Here is an 18,653-nt window from a genome sequence, read left to right as displayed (position 1 = left end):
TCGATTTTTGGTTTTGGCTCTTTTTTCTTCTCACATGTTGATACCTGAGGAATGCAGATTTTTCAGGGCATTGATAACTGCGAGAGAGAGAGAGAGAGAGAGAGAGAGAGAGAGAGAGGGAGAGAGGAGCGAATCTGGGGGAAATGCTGTGCATCACTCGGTGAGATCATGTTTGTTTCAGGTAGGGTGATGGCTTGCTGTACTCTGCCAGCATCCTTTGGGTAACACTGTGCTTCCTGAGGACGGCAGAGCGAGGTCCTTAGGACTGTTAGCAGCATAGAAGTGTCAGCCAGCATGTCATTTGTGGCACGCCAGCCTGTAGTCAGAAACGGTGGCAGCAGAACTAGAGTTTGGTGGCTGTATTTTGCTCAAGGCAGCAGCAGCCTTTTCCCCAAAGGTACTTTCACTAAAAACATCTGTGCATGCCTGTTCGAGATCATGATGATAACCCTCAGCTCTGAGTCTGCACCTTGAACACAGTCGCAGAAGCATAGGAAGGGCCCCCATCGGGAAATGAACTGGTCATTCAGACCATTCACTGTCCCTTAAAACAAGCTGTCTTAGGACAGTGATTATGAAGAAATGATGTTATACTCACAGCCAAGGTGATCTCCTGTGATAACCATTCAGTGCCTCCTCTTTTTCTCTTTCATTTCATCTCCTCTAACAAAGTACTTGACTTTTTAAAAAAGTCATTGTAACAGTGTTTGCAGAGAGCTACAAGTTAAGATGGCAGGGGAGGAGTACCCCTAGATAGTCAGTTGGGTTTTTCATATTTCTCACACACTTGAAAGCAGAGTACAGAAAGAACAGTCCCTCCCCATGGGAGGAATTCCTGGCAAGAGGATTATTTGAAGTTGCCATATTTCTGCTCCCTTCTTAGCAACATTATTTACAATCCATTCACGCCTGCCCCTTCCCCCACTGGAGTCGGAGTCGTTCTCCCTTGTAATCTGCCCTTTGTGATCTGTTCTCTTTCATGCAGCTAGTGTGAATGGGGATGCTGCAAGTGCGCACCCTGCCCAGAGACGGGGAAATGCCAAGAGACCCGGCATACTTTAGTGGGGCTTTTATTTCCGTCATAAAGCACTGACTTGAAGAGCTTGATAATTTGATGATAGACCTTTGGTGAAAAGTTGTTTCAAGTGGCCCAAGTGCTGTAAATGACTCTCTTTTCTGCACTTTCCCCTTATGTTTTAATTTAAAAGCACCTCTGCATTAGGGGGAGGAGAAATGCATTTGGCAGAAGTCGCAGTTGGAGACTAATTTGTTAGGGCAGCCAGTGTTGAAATCATCCTTTTCAATTAAATCTCTCTAGTGGAAATGATGCTGAGTGCTTTGTGGTAAAGACTTTTTCTTCCTCCCTGTTTTTCAGTGCCGTTTGTAACCCACCTAAGCATGCTTTTCTGAGGCTGCCTCCCAGCTCCAGTTTTGGCTAATTGTCCTTTGAGGCCCTGCCTGTCAGAGGTCAGCTCTGGATTCCCCAACCTGAGGTTTGAATATTCCAGGGATAGTCTTATGGATTGGCTGTTTTTTTAGCTGTGGACTACACTAGGCTCTCTCTGGAGTAGTCTAATCGAGTGTCCGGGGATCCTAAAGAAGTTGGATCAAAGAAAAAGCAGATTGAGAATTAAAGAGAATATGCAAGGACAGAAAGTGGGGTAAGACCGTGTTTGCTGGTCAGACACATGAGCGTGCCTTTAGACAAGAAGAAGAAAACTTACAGGGAAAAGTTGACTGTGAAAGTAGTGAGAAGACATCATTAAATGCTTCATGTTCACATGCAGTGATTTCATGTCCACACTGTGAATTTAGATAGGATGCCATGTATTTTTTTTTAATAGTTATTAGGAACAAAATAGATAACTACTGTGTCAAACACAAAGTCATGGTTTCACTGATAATGCTTAGGAGAATGCTAAATTACATATGCCTAGTCAGCTGCTGAATTTTGAAAAGTATAGTAAGAAGATAATAATCTAGATAATGTATAGAAATGACGCAAGATCCGGAATGGGATTCAGCTTTGAATGTCAAAAGTCTAGGGAAAACCCTGATGTGGAGCAAAGGAGATGTGCAAGGAAGATGCTCTGAGAGTTGAAAAATGTTTATGTAGTCTTGATTTATAGTTCCTTGATCTTGGATGTTTTTTTTAAGGGTCATTCTTAGAAAGACGGCTGATGCCAATTGACACCTCCACGAGTCGTGTTTGGCAGCTTGAAAGTGAAGTATGATAGTTTGGGTTAATTGGGAGCTGGATAATAAGCACATTAGCGTTATTTTTCAACCTGGATGTTAAAATAAACAATTTAATAAGTTTTGTGAAGGGCCTGCTTAATGAATGATCCTAAGTTTCCAAACTGAGCCTTTTGTTACATGCAGTTATTACTTGCTATGCCTGGCCAAACGATCCATACATGTGCATTTAACATTTTATAGCCATGTTACATTGATTTTTTTTTTTTAAGATTTTATTTATTTATTTGACAGAGAGAGAGAACACAAGTAGGCAGAGCATCAGGCAGAGAGAGAGGGAGAAGCAGGCTCCCCGCTGGGCAGGGAGCCCGATGCGGGGCTCGATCCCAGGACCCTGGGATCATGACCTGAGCCGAAGGCAGACATTTAACCGACTGAACCACCCAGGCGCCCCTACAACCTTGATTATTAAAAAATCCTTGCTTTCAAAGGGAGCAGTTGTAGAGTATTAGTGGGACGGGGCTGTCAGAGACCTCATGAAATCATACATTCCTTGAAGTGTGTGGATTGGTATTTTTCATAAGGCCTTTCTGTACAGAATACACACTCTTTGTGACCTTATCTGACCAAATCTATCCAAAAGTGTCGGTTTCATTTAGAGAAAAATTTGTGAGTTTTAGGAATCATTTCTTCAATAATTGGCCTAAAATTTCCACCTTTGGATCTATAAAGCTGAATTTGAGACTTGATCTTCACTTTATTCCATTCCATTCACCTGCAGTTCTTCCTGAGTGACTCATTTCTGTCAGAAAAATGAGCCAACTTTTTATTGATAAAATAGCTTGAATGAGCGTTCTTTTTGGTTGGTGTAAATTTACTCATTTTTAAATGAATTTTAAAAGTTGTTCCTCTGAGCTTTTAGGAGAAGAGCTTAGTCTCTTCCTGGACTGACATATGCACTAGATATGCAGCCTACACCTGTCCCCCACCGGAGAAGATAAATAAGTGGATTAGGTTTATTAGTAAGTGATTTCTGCCTCCTTCGATAAGCAGCACACCTTTCTCACAGAAGTCTGTAACTGGCATTAGCTGAATTAACAGGGGCGTTTGTCTTGGTGCCTGCTGAGTTCCCGGTGCCTGGTCCATAATCGTCCCTGCGCTGTGGGGTCTACAACTCTCCATCGTTTAATCCCCAATAGCCCTGCAGGGTAGGCATGACAGATGAAGAGGCTGCCAAGGTGGGTGGAATCAGGTTACTGTCCAGCGATACCCATCTGGTAAGTGGCAGAGCAAGGCTTTGAACCCATCTGTCTCTTGATTCCAAAGTTCTTGCCCTTTCAGGGAATCTATAAAAAAAGGATTCTTTATTTTTATTTGGATTCTATTCAGGCTGGTTAGTTACTTAGCCCATATCAAGACTGTGCCTGACAGCCCTGAGCCCCTGCTGGAAAGGCGACCATGACCTACCAGAGACCAGAGAGTGACAAGAAGCATGCATTGTATTGGTCCAGAGTGGGGGGGGGGCAGCCTAATCCTATAGAATAGGTATTTGCTGCCCCTCCTGATGGTTCTTAGTAAAACAGGCTCATCTGGGAACTTGGTAAAATGTTTCTTTTTAGCCAGAAAGACCGCCCTGCCTGATACTTTCTATCAAAATTTACTCTTCAAACCATCTCTGATGGCTTAAAACTCTCCTGAGCAAAAAAGAATAAAGCTACAGGGCGCCTGGGTGGCTCAGTTGGTTAAGCGACTGCCTTCGGCTCGGGTCATGATCCTGGAGTCCCGGGATCGAGTCCCATATCGGGGGGGGGGGGGGGGGGTCCCTGCTCAGCAGGGGGTCTGCTTCTCCCTCTGCCCTCTTCCCTCTCGTGCTCTCTGTCTCTCATTCTCTCTCTCTCAAATAAATAAATAAAATCTTTAAAAAAAAAAAAAACTACACTGGCTGACATGCATAGCTAATCTTTAGGATAGCAACTTGCAAAATGGAAAGATGAAATCCACAAGAACCTGGGTTTCCCTTAAACGGATTCTGGATCCTTATCCTGAGTTCACAAAAATTGTGTCTCGACCTTGTGTGTTTAGCCTCTGCAGCCTGTTGTTCTGGCAGTTAGCCTCTTTTTGCTGAGCACCTGGGAAGATGGGTTTTCTACTGTTTTATGTCCCAACCCTCACCGTCACCCCTCTCTTCTGCCTGCCTTTGGACCACATATTATGGCTTGCTAATAACACCACATAAGAGCAGGTGGATTATAGTGTGGTCCAGCCTGGGTGCTAGAGTCAACCTGCCTGGGATTGTATCCCAACTATGCCTCTTAACTAGTTGGGTGATGTTGGGCAACTATCATTGAGTCCTTTAAAGCCTTGGCTTCCTTATCTGGAAGTGGGGATCATAACAGTATCTGCTTTGTACAAAGATGGTCGGGACTGAATGAGATAACCTCTGTAAATTACGCAGCATGGTGCCTGCCACGTGGTTTCTGCCCAGTAAACAGTGGCTACTATTGTTGATGTTGCTGAAGGTGAGACTTCTAATCAGTCAGTTGTTTGAGTTATAAAACATTAATAAAAGAGCCCTGAGCAAAAATAAGTTTGTGAAGTGGTCCTAGTAGCTCTTAGGTGCTGTTGCCTGCTCTTACGTGATGACCACTGAGAATGGGACCAATTGACTCCTTGCTCATAAACGGTAATATGCCTTGCTGTAGTCTGGCATGTGTGAGACTGAGGCTAGTGCACCATAGGAAATGCCCTGTTTTTTTAAAGTATAATCAAGTAAACCATAGTTATTGTAGAAAAATAAAACAATATACAAAATTTTTCAAAAAATAGACACTAATCCCAGGGAAAACTGCTTAAAATTTGACATACATCCTTGTAGACTTTTTTTTTTTTTCCCCAGCATGAATGGTTTGAAGTTACAATTTGCTTTGACAGCCTTTTAGGTTTGTGTCCTAACTTTGACACTTGTGCATATAAATTATTTTTAGTTATTTTCAAAACAGTATTTATTTATGACTTAAAAATATCTAATGATTTGCTTTGAACTTCTATTTGGTTTGTACCTGGGTGTCAACACGTACATACATATATTTTTAAACCTCTGCATGAATCCCAGATTGCAAGCTCAGTATACTTGGTTGCTTTCCATTTTGGAAGGCTTAAAGAGAGCTGTCCTCTACCTTACCCTTCCCAATATCCTACCATTGCCTTCAGTGGTAGCACACGTTCAAGCCACAAGGGGAAAAAGCCCAATGCATCTATCTCTTGTATGCTGGCACATGGTCTCTTTCTCTCTCCTTCCCCCCCTCCCTCTTTACCTGTACCTCTTTCTCCACATCTGTCTGTCTGCCCTGTTTAGCCCAAACCCCCAATACCACTGCCGCCGCTTCTCCCCCTGCCCCTGGCCTCCACTCACCCATGCCTGTCGGTTGGTCTGGGTCTCTGCTCTGTGTTTCCCTGTATCTATATTTGTCTATCTGTTGGTCTGCCTGATTATCTCTCCCTCTTGCTGGAGCCATTCAAAGTGCCTTCCTCATTCAGGGACAACAGAGTGTGATTTCTCTGAGCTGGTGCCAGACCCTGGAGAGAGGAGTGCTTTGAAAACTCAACTTGGACTCCTTACCAAACCACACTGCAGTTAAGCTTAGCATCTGGCCACCAGTTTGCCCACTTAATATAAGGTCCCTAACCCTACCCATAACTTGCCCATTTCTCTTTTGATCTAAGAACACTTTTTTTTTTTTTTTTTTAAGCTGGAAGCCCAGTTTAAAATCTTATGAAAAATAAAGGCCCACAGTGAAAGGATGAGGAGAGTCCAACTCAGCTGTAATTAAATTTGTTTTTTCCTCTTTGCTTTCTCGCAGAGGGTAAGCCAGATACCGCCCTTTCCAGAGAATATGTTACCAGACCATGAGGTGAAGGAACAGCTTAATTCAGCAGCATGACAAGGATTTGAGCTGGCACTTTTCAGCCAGAATCTGTTACACGCGTACCCACACACACATCACACGAGTCTGTTTCAAGTTTTAGTGAATGAAGGAAATTCACATGATAGACTGCCATTCTTGGTTTCTAAATAGCTTTTATTATTGAAGTAGAAAATACAATTTTTTTGAAATGTTATTGATATATCAGCTGACTTCTAATGTTAGGAAGCTTTGATGCTTGATTTTTCTAGTGCAAAATCCCATATCAAGAGTTAATAGACTAGAAAAGAAGTGTTAGCTGAAGAAAATGGCAGCAATGGACTATGATGGGAGTAGAGAATTTAAAGGACAAGCTTGAAGTTACAGTCAGTTCTGCTGTCACACAGCATGCATTCCTAAGAAATTACTGTGTTGTGCAGAATCGTGTAATACAATCTACATGAGACTCATTGGGAAAATGGGATTATGGGCACAACACTCAAAACTTTATTAGTGATACAAAAAAGATAGGAACCTAACAAAAATGGTAGGACAGTTTTACATGGATTAAATGGTTAAGAGTAGGTAAATAGAAGAAAACGACCTGACATTTGCTTCCGGAAGTAGGTGTTGGAAGGGCTGCGGCTTATGAGCCCTTGTGAAGTAGTGGACAGAGGTTATCTGAGATTGAGGGAAAGTTGTAGCACCGGTTGTGCATGGGTACGGCTCCTCACATCCATGGTGGCCTGGGGTGGATGGTGGGTGTTTGGGGGGAGGGGTGTGTTTTGTGTATGCCCACGTGGCTCGGTTTAGCCAGGTGTAATTTTCTGCATTGACGTAGTGCTCTTTGCAGATGAAATCTTGCAAAAGCAAGTGCAATATTTCATTATGCTCAATTCGTTCCTTAGTGTATCAGTGACTTTAAAATAAATTTACTTTCTCAAAACAAGCTTTACAGCCAAAACTGTATTGAATTAGATTGAGAATTTTATTTACATCATTTGATGATCAAGAGAAAATGCATCACATTTACTCTAAGACACTTGCTTGGGAATTCTGATCCCCAGAGAATAGTAAAAAGAGTGTACTTTGTTAAAGTAAAGTTGTAGTTGGGGTTTTTCTCCCTCTTCCTAGCAGAAACATGGTATTATCCCTTTAGTACGCTTCTACCGGAAGTGTACAAGATTGCTGTGGATGAACTTGGAGGAATATTTTGATATTTATTTTAACATATGTCAGAAAATGTATATAACAAGCTTATCAAAACCTATTTTGTAGATACTGTTGTTTGGAGAAATAGCTCTCAATTGAGGGTGGTACTGTGCTTCACATTGGGTGATGTAAAAATGGACTGGAAGGTAGTTTCAGGTTGCCCCTGGCAGAGGGACACTGCTGGTGATTAAGGGATAGGGGGCAAGACCTCTAATCATCCTGAAATCCTGTACAAGAATTGTTCTGTCTGAAACACCAGTGATGCCCCCCTGAGAGAGACCAGTTAATCTTGGCTGAGGAGAAGGATGGAACAGTAGAGTTGATCATTTAAATAAAAATGTTGAGCAAAAAAGAGCATTTTATGTGGCTTTGTTAAGAATGATGAAAATAGTTTGCAGTTGATGGAAGTCTGGAAAGCACTGGTTGAGAACAGGTAGTAGCAGTGAGCTTTACTTATTAGACCCCGATACAGAGAGCCATGGCCCAGGCCGTGTTCTCAGTGCTCTACAGATGTTAACTTAACTCAGCCATGTCTAATGGTTCTGGAGCATTAGCCTAGTATGAGGAAGGCTCTCAACCTTGACTGCACGGTGGAATCACACAGGGGCGCTTATAAAAGTCTGGATGCCCAGACCACATCCCAAACCAGTTAAATCAGAATCTCTGAGGCTGGGACTCAGTATTTTTTAAGCCCATTATGTTACATCAGTGTGTGGCCAGGGTTGAAAACCATTGGTCTAAGGCCATTTGACAGTCACTCCTCCTCCTCACAAGAAAAGCTGTACCAATAGTTGCAAATGTTAATTGAAGGTCTGCTCTGTGCCATGCCTCAGAGGGGCAGAGATGACCCAGACAGGAAGCTTCACCATCCAAGGGAGGAGGCAGAACCGGAAACCGATTTTTACAGTTCTGGCTGACAAGTGCTGGTGCTTGGAAGGATCTTCAAACAGTGTTTGGGGATCACAGAGGAGAGAGAAACTAAATTAGAGGGGGGGGGGGGAACGACACCTCTCGGGTGCCGAATTTGGAAAATTATTAAACTTAAGTTATTTTAATTTTCCCTCCCATACACACAACTTTCATTAGAGGGGAAAAAAAAAAATCAACAGGCACTTAAAAATCACTATCAGTTTAGCCATCCTAACTTGGTTGTGGCCCTTGTGTGGTCCAGTTGGGCAACTGGAATTTTGTCTGTAAAATAGGTTCTTAAGTACTGCATAAAGTATCATTGAACTAATGGCCTCCTGGGAATAAGTCATCTCAGCTTCCCAGAGAGCCTCAGGACTGGTATAAATGACCTTTAGAAATAAACCATTTGTGTGATGCTTATAATCATTGATTCTAGTTTGCTTAATTTTTAAAATATATAGCTTCTGTATTGTGATAAGTAAATATTGGATCCCATGTATTTTAAAACGTAGAGTTAAGCCATGTGTCATTTTAAATTGCAAGTTTAATTGAGGACACTCACTAAGCTACCATCATAAGGTACTTAAGTAGATAAAGTTACTAAATAATTTACTTGTTTCAGATAGTAGCATTCTTCAACAGCTCTCAATTTATTTAGTATGGATTGCCTTATGCCAAGAAAACCTGATTCTCCGGTGGGTAGACTTATTTTCAGTTAAACCCTGTGTAGTCTGTATTTAACCATGAATTACTTCCTGGTTTAAAAAACAGGCATAGCTATTTGTGGTATTTTTGTCTTGCGCCTTTGGCATCTTAGTGGTGTGAACCAGAGCTATGCCATCTGTAGTTGAGTGAGATTATTAAAAAAAAAAAAAAAAGGGAGGGAAGTGATTCACTGGAAAATTGCAGAACAGATTCTTAAAGAAGGATAAGATAACCCTAGAAACATTCTTATTTGGTGTCATATGCTGGTGGGTAGTGACAAAAAAAAAAAAAAAGGTACAACTTGTTTCTTAACATTTTGCAATTGGAAAGATACTATGCTAGCAAGGAAGAAAGAAATCCATGCAGTGTCAATTAGTACAGCTCTGGAGATGAATGAATAATTTGCCTCTCCAACTGCAAGTTGGAGTGAGGTTCATTTCTAGCCTGCAAAACCAAATATTCTCAGGTTTAGAATGGCTGTTTAATTTCCTAATGGCTATCTATGTATGATAAACCGCTTTATGCTGAGATGTTTCCGAAGCAGAAGGACCAGTTCCTAGAATCCTAAATAAGTCTGTGGGGCCTAGATAAGCCATTCTGAAAGCTGCTGAGTTAAATATATTTTCACTTAGTGACGCATATTTGAACCTAAATGTGTTGATTTCAGGGGACTCTTCCAGGATTCCATTGGAGACTTGCCTGAAACCATGTCTTTTTTTTTTTTTTTTCTTCCTGTTTTCCTTTTCAGAAAGAAGACATAGCTCGTCCAGCAAGCCTTCTTCGGCCATTCCTCCCACTTCAGTATTTTCCTTCTTCCCTTCTCTGTCCAAAAGCAAAGGAGGCAGCGGGAGTGGAAGCAGCCGCTCTTCCGGTGGAGGTGTCCTAAGCGCATCCTCATTTAGTTCCAAGTTGCTGAAATCACCCAAAGAGAAATTCCAGCTCAGGGGGAACACCAGGCCAATGCATCCCATTCAGCAAAGTAGAGTCCCCCATGGTAGAATGTGAGTATGGCCATCCAAGAGCGTTCTCAAAGCTTCCCTGCTGCAAGTGGAGCTGTGCACCCCAGTGGCATCTGAGAGTGCTGTGGATAATGGGGGAGAGAGGCTGCTGGTGGGGGGGGGGGAGGCAAATAGATGTTGTTTCTTTTTGTCTCCCTATCCTATTGGGGAGGCTTTACAGAATAGTAATAGTAAGGTTAATAATACTGATACTTTATTGTGGGCCAGCTATGGAAACTTGGCTCTCTTTGTGTCCTGTCATTTGATTATCACAACAATCCTATGAAGCAGGTCTTGTTGTTATCCCCGTTTTGCAGATAAGGAGAAGGAAACATAATAAGGTCGAGGAGCGTTAGCCAAGGAGCACTCCCGTCAGACAGGCCTGGGTTCACACGCCCCTTCTGTCACTTCCTAACTGCAGGGCTTTGAGCGAGGCACCGTTTCTCTCTGTCTGTGAGAATAACAGCCACGGTGCAGAGTTCCTGGGAGGAGTAGAATTAACATGGTAGCGTCAAGCACCTGGCCTAGTGTCTGGCCCACAGGAGACAGTAAATGAATGGACACTGGTGCTTCTGCTGCTGCCGTTGATAACAGTGGGAATAAAAAGGTGAGGTGATTCCTAGATGCTGTGCCAGGATTTTCTGGAGCCTGCAGAGCAAGAGGGAAACAATGCTTCCTCCCCCACAGTCTTGGGTTCCCATCACAGTAGTGACAGGGGAAGACTGGAAGAAGTTCCCACTGTCAGGCAAGGCTTTGGCACGTTTGTACAGTGGGTCTGGAGGCTGCCAGGCTCCTTGTGGTCATGTGAGGGAGCAGCCCAAGTGCTCCACAGAAACCTATCATGGCAGCCCTCGGCCCTGGTGGTGGGTGGCTTTTCCCTGGCCTGCCTCCCTTTTGGAGGGTACGCCCTGCATCTCCGTCCCAAGGTCTGATAACCTGGTTAATCTCAGGGCAGCGTCTCACACCTGCTACTGCTCGAGGACCTTGCCAGCTGGGAGAGGCCATGGCTTCTTGCAGCGCCTCTGCTGCTGTCGGGCTCTTCCAGGTACAGCTGTTCGGTGCTGTTTGTCCTGGTTGCTGAGCCCCCAGCCTCTGCTCATCTGTCAGGAGTACAAGTACGGCAAGCTTGGCTTCCGTTCCTGGACCTGTCTGAAAGCCAAAGAAAATGCCAGTGCTGTGCATAAGTCACTTGCCAGCTTAGCAGCTGCTGGAGCACTGACTTCACTGAACAAAGTTTACAAAACCTCATCAATCCACATCTTCTTTATTTGGACAGAGCTGGGCTTTAGAGGCGGACCAGGCCGACTGTTAGCTTTGTACCAACATTTGCTACCCGAATGATAACGTAAGATTCCCAGAAAACGCAGTTCTTTATTAGTGGCCCAGGTGTTCGGGGCTCACCAGCTGTGTGCCAGACACTTGACTTCTGCGCTCTTATTATAGAAACTCAGAGACTGGAGAATTAGCACTTCAGTGACACATCACACAACTAATTAAACATCGTCTCCTTCATTGACAGGGGCAAAAAGCCTCTTCTCGGAGATACGGTTAGGCTCATTTGAATTCTTGCATGTCCACAGAGACGTTTCTTGGACATATTCTCTAATTCTAATTATTCTTTCCTCTGTTCACTCACTTTACTTAATTTTGATGAATGCTTTCTTAAAAATGATAGTTCTCAAGATATTCTCTAAAGGTTTTGCAGGTAGTCTTTGGTCCCTTTAGACCTTTTTATGTTCTGCTTCTTGCAGGAATTGAGTTGGGTATCAGGTGTAGGTCTCCCATAGCCTCATGTGTAAGATTGTCCTGGATGATGAAAGACCAGGTAAATCTGACGGTCCACTGGAGCTTTTTGCTTCACCAGGAGGGCTTAGAGACTGAATCATCATGAATCTTCCTGAGTTTTCTGGGTAGTCCCAACACATTTTCATAAGTTTCCTTTGGGGCCCTAGCTCTGTGCAGTGCATGGGTAAATGGAGGCTCTGCCCTCTGCCCTCTAGTTCCCCACTTCCTTGGGGCTATGGGGCCCTCAGGGGCTGATGTTCTGCTCCCCCTCTGACAGCATGACGCCCTCTGTCAAAGTGGAAAAGATTCATCCGAAGATGGATGGCACACTACTGAAATCTGCGGTGGGGCCCACCTGTCCTGCTACTGTGAGTTCCTCAGTCAAGCCTGGCCTTAACTGCTCCTCAATACCAAAGCCAACCTTGCCTTCACCTGGACAGATTCTGAATGGCAAAGGGCTTCCTGCACCATCCACTCTGGAAAAGAAGTCTGAAGATAATTCCAATAACAGGAAATTTTTAAATAAGAGATTATCAGGTAACTTCACATTTTTTGTCTTAATGTTCTCTGTATATTAATTGGGCATTCATGAGGGAGCAGATGGGCTGCTATCTGTCAGTCCTCTCTTTAAGACTGGTCAGCTTCGGGCGCCTGGGTGGCTCAGTCATTAAGCATCTGCCTTCAGCTCAGATCATGATCCCAGGGTCCTGGGATCGAGCCCCATGTCAGGCTCCCTGCTCAGCGGGAAGCCTGCTTCTCCCTCTCCCACTCCCCCTGCTTGTGTTCCTTCTCTCACTCTCTTTCTGTCAAATAAATAAATAAAATATTAAAAAAAAAAAAAAAAAGACTGGTCAGCTTCAGCTTTATGAGGAAGTTCCTTAAGTACAATGTCTGTTCTCTTCACTCTTGCTTTTAAAAGTACATGGGTCTGTAGGTGCTGTAAAACTAGCTTTCTCGGGGTGTCTTTGTGAATGGAGTGGTGTGGTAGTGCTGACTTGCACACTCTCTTTCCTGTCAAGTGATGGCGATAGTCCCCCGCTCTCTTTGTGGTGTCCGCTGCTTTGCAGGGCTCACGTGTTGTAGAGTTTATACTTATTGATGATGTCGTAGATTTTATTCAAGTTATAATTTGTCTGTTTTGAGATTGCTCCTTTTGTTTTCAAAATGAAGGAATGTTTGGTGAGCCCATGGTAATGTCTGTGTGCTTTTGACAGAAAGAGAGTTTGACCCTGACATCCACTGCGGGGTCATCGACCTCGACACCAAGAAGCCCTGCACCCGGTCTTTGACATGCAAGGTAGGTGGCCTCCTGGACGGGACTGGAAACTCTCTGGTAAGCACAAGGAGCTGGGGTCCGTGGCATGGCCCCTCAAGTCACTTGAACCTTGAGGGGATCTGATCTGTGCATTGTTCTGAGGGGATTGTAAACGAGGGGATGGCTGGGCTTGGATGAAGAATGCCTGCAGTTCAGAAAATGTGATATCTTCTGTGATAAGCTGCAATCGTAAGAGGCATTTTGCCCCCAGTGAGCTTCCAGTGTCATACCCAGGGGAATAGTGTTCTTTCCTAATCAGTCTGTTATTTTCAAAGACTGTTAGTATTTCTGCAGAGAAATTTAATGTGAGAGGCTACCCTTTACTGTGGTTTAAATTGTATGGACTTAAAACAAGTCCAGAAATTTCCTTTGCCTATGTGTGAATATTCTTTAAAATGCTTGTGTAGTATGTGGTTCTTAAAGAGCCACTTTAAAATCCTCTGATTTTCAGATAGACTCATTTTTCCAGTTCTAAGAAAATACTAGATAATATACAATCTTACTAAGTGAAGAAAATATTATAATCCTCCTTTCTGTCCTGAGTTTTCCCTTAAAATGCCGGTATGCTAATAAGAAGGTGGTGTATTTGCTGTACAGTTGGAGTTGCTGTGGAGTGGCTTCAGTGGACCCCCTGCATAAATGAGCAAATGTGCTTATGTGCCTTTCTCCGGAGAATGTCCCCAGCTACCCTTCAGAAGGGTTCAAAAACTATTGAGAATCATTGCTTTAAAGTAATTTTGTAAAAACACTTGTTTGGAGAAGGGGGTAAGAATTACAAAAATGAGTGTTCTAAAAATTTAATAAAATTTTTGGTCTATTATTTTAAATTTTGCCAAAGATTATGTTTGAATAAAGGACTTCGGGCCCTACTCCACCCCCTAACAGTGGAGGAATGTTAAAATCTTCAGAAAGTGGAAATGTTGTTTTAAGTGGTTCTTATTTCAGTTTAAATTTCTAATTTAATTTTAGCATGTAGATTTTATCCTACAACAGTGGTTTTGAAGCTTTTAAGGAAAGGCGTTGGCCAATAGCTCCTTTAAATATCTAACTTAAAAAAAAAAAATCACAGATCATTTTCCCCAAGGAAAAATACCTGTATACACATATATATTCTGAATTTTGCATTCTGCCTCAGGGGTTCGCACATATCTTCACCCCAAGCCCCTGACCCTTGAATTCCCTAGGCTAAAATCTCCTTTCTCCGGCCAAACTGCTTTTATTTTATATAACATTAGTTGAACACAGAGCACCGTGTGTTGTTGGAAGGTAGCCCTTCGAGCTCTGGAGAACCGTGGCCCGCTGCAGCTGCCCCGTTGGGAGTTTGCAAGCACAAGCCTCGGCCGGGTGCCACGGCCTGGTCCCACTCAGCCTGCCGCCTGCTCTCGGCTCTCTTGCCGCCTCCCTGGCTCTCGGGACCCTGGATCTCTCAGTATTAGGGTGCCTGTGGTCGATGAAGAATGCTTGCTTTATCCAAAAGGCTTGCCTTTAATCATCTCCGGGGCATGCCAGTGGACCAAAAGCTTTATCAATTCATAATGTGTAGGATTGACTAGCCTTCTCTCTGAGCCTTTATTGACAGTGAACAGACCTCATACGGGTCCTGCATTGTCGTCCCGTGTTCCTTTTCAAGTCGTGTGTGCTCTCCGTGTGTTCTGTGAAGGGTGTCGTCTGCGTAGCACGGTGCGGGGCCTGCCTTCATGTTAGTTTGCATCTGTAGCCCTGGCGTGTCCCAGGTCAGCAGAGAGGTGGCAGGCCTGTCCTTTCACAGGTGGCCCTTCCTCTCCTCCTGTGTTCTGTTTGCCGCTGCTTCTCCCGCTCCCTGCCTCCATTTTGGCCTGCATCTCTTAAGCTGTGGAGGGCTGCCCATGCTTGAGGGCCTCCCCGCTGAGCATCTCCCACCTTCCCGCCCAGGTCTGTCCTGCCTCAGGCCGAGAACGTAGTCCTTCCTCTTCAGGGTCTGGGGACCTGCTGCTGCCCAGTCTGTCGCTCATCCCCTTTGTCTGCCTGCCACCCTCTCGGTCCCCTCACTTCCTTGGCTGTCTGATGTCCTGTTTCATGTCCTCTCTGTCCTCCACGCAGACGAAATTTGGCTCTGGTTTCCTTGCCCCATCAGTCATTGTGGAAAGTTGATTGCACATATTTGAGCACAGGCCCCATTCTGGGTCTCAGTAGATACAGGCTTTAACAGAATCAAGGCACAGCCCCTAGCCTTGAGGGGCTTACGGTCTCGTGAACGAGAGGGAGGTTACCTTCATAATCATTCGTACATGTGTGAAGTTACCACTGATGAGTAATAAACAGGAAGGAAGCCTATGTTATGGCAGCCTTCAGTAGGGGATTGAGCCAGGGAAGTCTCACGTCTCCTTTGCCATAGGAATACTGGGCTGAAATCCACAGGATTTAACTGGGCAAAAAGGGGTGGGAGAAACCAAGGAAGCAGCCTGTGTAAATATTCAGTGATGGGGCGGAATAGACATACGTTCGGGTCTGAAAGGGCCGCCAGGAGGCTGAGGAGCAGAAGCAGGAGGAGGTACTTGGTACCAAAGGAGTGGGGCGGGGGGGTTGGGGGGGGGCAGGAGCCTAGTTACATACCCAGTCTTTGTCCTGTGATACTTGGGTAGCCCTGAAGAGTTCTGATGGTGAGGGAACTCTGTGGAAATCTGGTTATTCTTCAAATCAAGCCTCTAAACTTCTAGAGCAATAACACATTTGTATAATGTGTAAGGCCATAAACACAGAGAAAGTACATTTGCATTACTTTTGTAACATAAAAGAGTGGAGGAAATCTGTAGATGAATTAACTTGTATTTGCAGTATGTGATTTGTGGCCACTGTCTCCTTATATTTTTTACAGACTAAGACCCCAGCAGTAGGGAATAGTCAGTTAATTTGACTTTATCTTCTTCTAGGAATAGTATTAGCCCCGAGTGAGCCTTAAAAAACAAACAAAAACAAAAAGAGGAATTATCAAATGCATTTGGAGTATAGACATTTTTTATAAGATATACCTCGGGATTGACCTTCTTTTTCTCAGTGTGCCCATTGCCTAATTCTGAAATGAGATGTTGTCTTAAGATCCAGAAATGCGGTCGGTCCCGTTTTCTTGATTTGCATAGTGAGTGTCTGTTTATAGGGATTGACTCTGCTTCATCTCCCCCGGTTCACACCTCACTCCTCTCGGCCTTGTAGTCTTTGCTTCTGTCCAGGCTTCCTCCGCCAAAGCACTCCCCACCTCCAGGATGTTTTGAGCCACTCTCTCTCCTGACTTGGCATTTTCACGGGAATAGAGAGAAACACTTGTCTAATTTTTATTCTCTGGCTGTTACTGAGAAAGGAGTCCCTGATACATTTTTTTAAAGTAAGCTCTACGCCCAGTGTGGGGCTTGAACTCACGACCCCAAGATCAAGAGTCTCACGCTCTACTGACTGAGCCCGTCAGGCACCCCTCTGGTACATTTTTATGGCATAAGCGTTTTATCCCTTTTAATATTTAAAATCTAAATAGCCCAAAGAGGGATTTTTCTGCTTGAGTTGGTAAGAGCCCCGATAAATAAGCTGTTAAAATGGCACGAAGCATGAGTCCCTAACACCTGTTTGTTTCTACTGTTTGCCATTAACTTACATACCAGGTGGCACAGCTAACATTCCTCCTTTCTCCTGGTAGAAGTAACAGCACCACATTCTCATATATTTGGAGCCTGGATTCTATTCTAGCAAAAGAAAAAAGGTCACACTCCTATGATTTTTAGCTTATCAAATGGTGAGCAGCCTTTAACTATGCTAATGGTCCAGATTGTTTTGTTTTGTTTTGTTTGTTTTAAATTGGGAATGGTGTTTTTGGATATATGACAGAGAAACAGTTATTGATGAGATTCCTCAGTTTTTGTATTTTTTTGGTCTGTAGACACATTCCTTAACTCAGCGGAGGGCTGTCCAGGGTAGAAGAAAACGATTTGATGTGTTATTAGCCGAGCACAAAAACAAAACCAGGGAAAAGGAATCGATTCGCCATCCGGACTCTCAGCAACCAACGCAGCCTCTCAGGGACCCGCAGCCCGCCCCTCCTAGACCTTCACAGGAGCCACACCAAAACTCTCACGGAGTGATTCCTTCTGAATCAAAGCCTTTCGTAGCTAGTAAACCTAAACCTCACACCCCCAGTCTTCCAAGGTAAGCCAAATCCTCCAGCGCTCTCTCTCCCTCCTTCAGAGAACAGACTTGCAGACGCTACAAAACCCCAGTGTAGTCATGATGTCGAGGAGTGTGCATCAGGCTCACTCTAAGAAGATGAGAGATTTCTCTGATTGGGTTTTAATTTAAGGAAAAAAAATTGTTGAGTTCATCAGTAAGTTTCAACCAGGGCTCTTCTTGGCCAAATGCAAGCAGCAGAATGAAGCGAGAATGATCATCTCCACCCCTGCTCAGCTTCAGGGGTCTCTTAACCCCATTGAGCAGGGCTGAGACGCGGGTCCTGACTGCAGGTTAGTGCCTGGAATATCTCACATGGCTTTGGCAGCAGATTGCCATCCGCTTGTCTCACTTCTTGCAAAACACAGCCATGGGAGTCCTTGCTGGGGATGGGCATTCAGCCTGAGTTTTTACAGCATCCATTTATCAACCTGTTTTTTCATTCATTCATTCGAGACCTGGGCCTAACCGTGTATTAGGCATTTTAGCCATTTCCTAAGCGATGGATCTCGGAGTGTTTCACAAGAACTTAATGTACGTTCCTCGGAGACAGTGAAGGTGGACTTGGATATATGTGTGTTTGTGCTTGTAGATTTAACGAAGTTGAAGTGAAGGACTTTGTCCCCAATTTCTAGAGGGAAGGGCAAGAGAAAGGTATAGAGAATGAGGGTCTGCCCTGTCGGACACCGGCAGCAAGGGCTTCTGCTTAGGAACGTGCCAGGCCCTGGTTGCTGTGCCCAACCTTTCCCCCCTTGTGCCTTTTCCTTGACATGGTCGCATCGGGGTAGAAGTGGCTGCCCACGGAAACCCACGTGTGTAGTCGAGCCACTCCCAACACGGGCCCTCTGGTCTGTGAGTAGCGTGGTGGGGGAGCAGTGGGAGGCGGCACCCCAGAACGTGGCCAAGCCCAGGCTGGCCGTTCCGTGGCAAGTCCTTTCTCTGGCCATCTTCTCGTTGAAATTTTTCCGTCTATAAAAAAGTAAGCTTAATTCTAGAATCACCAGGCATTCATATATGTAGGAAACCTACAGTACTGCCCCTGAGTTGTAGGCCGTAGATTTTCCACATCACGTGGTCATGCTGCCTCCTCCTTTTATCACCTCCTGTCCCTCTCAGGGTTAGAGCACGTTGCCAGTAACCTCATTTATTGCCTCAGTAACCCAAGTCCAGGTGAAATTTGAAGAGGAATCAAAGAAAGACTTCTCTTAAGTTCCACTTCTATTTCCTGTTCTTTGGGGAGACTAGGAAGAGGCCCCGGGCCATTCGATCAGCTATAGAAAGGAGAACCATTTACAAGTTACCTTTGGGTAGATCTGGCAGACAGCTTCATGTGACGTCGTGCGGTTCAGGAGAGTGGACTCTTCGCTCCCTGGCCACCTGATCAGCATCTGTTGCCCCCAGTGCTAGTGGGGGACCCCAGGACTCCCTAGGTGGTCTCAGACA

General features: G+C 44.4%; 1 protein-coding gene across 2 annotated transcripts in view; it reads left to right on the top strand.

The window, feature by feature from the left end:
• The window catches only part of ATXN7 (ataxin 7), an 87,245-nt gene that overhangs the window by 58,688 nt on the left and 9,904 nt on the right, over window positions 1-18,653 (top strand). For both annotated transcript variants that reach the window (XM_021695038.2, XM_021695037.2), the window contains exons 4-7: window positions 9,673-9,925; window positions 11,985-12,244; window positions 12,922-13,004; window positions 16,927-17,192. In XM_021695038.2, coding sequence (XP_021550713.2) covers window positions 9,673-9,925; window positions 11,985-12,244; window positions 12,922-13,004; window positions 16,927-17,192 — 862 coding nt within the window. The remainder of the gene's footprint in view (window positions 1-9,672; window positions 9,926-11,984; window positions 12,245-12,921; window positions 13,005-16,926; window positions 17,193-18,653) is intronic.

This window comes from Neomonachus schauinslandi, chromosome 1 (assembly GCF_002201575.2).
Source record: "Neomonachus schauinslandi chromosome 1, ASM220157v2, whole genome shotgun sequence".
In the NCBI taxonomy this organism is placed as follows: domain Eukaryota; kingdom Metazoa; phylum Chordata; class Mammalia; order Carnivora; family Phocidae; genus Neomonachus; species Neomonachus schauinslandi.
This window is presented reverse-complemented; position numbering and strand designations above follow the sequence as displayed.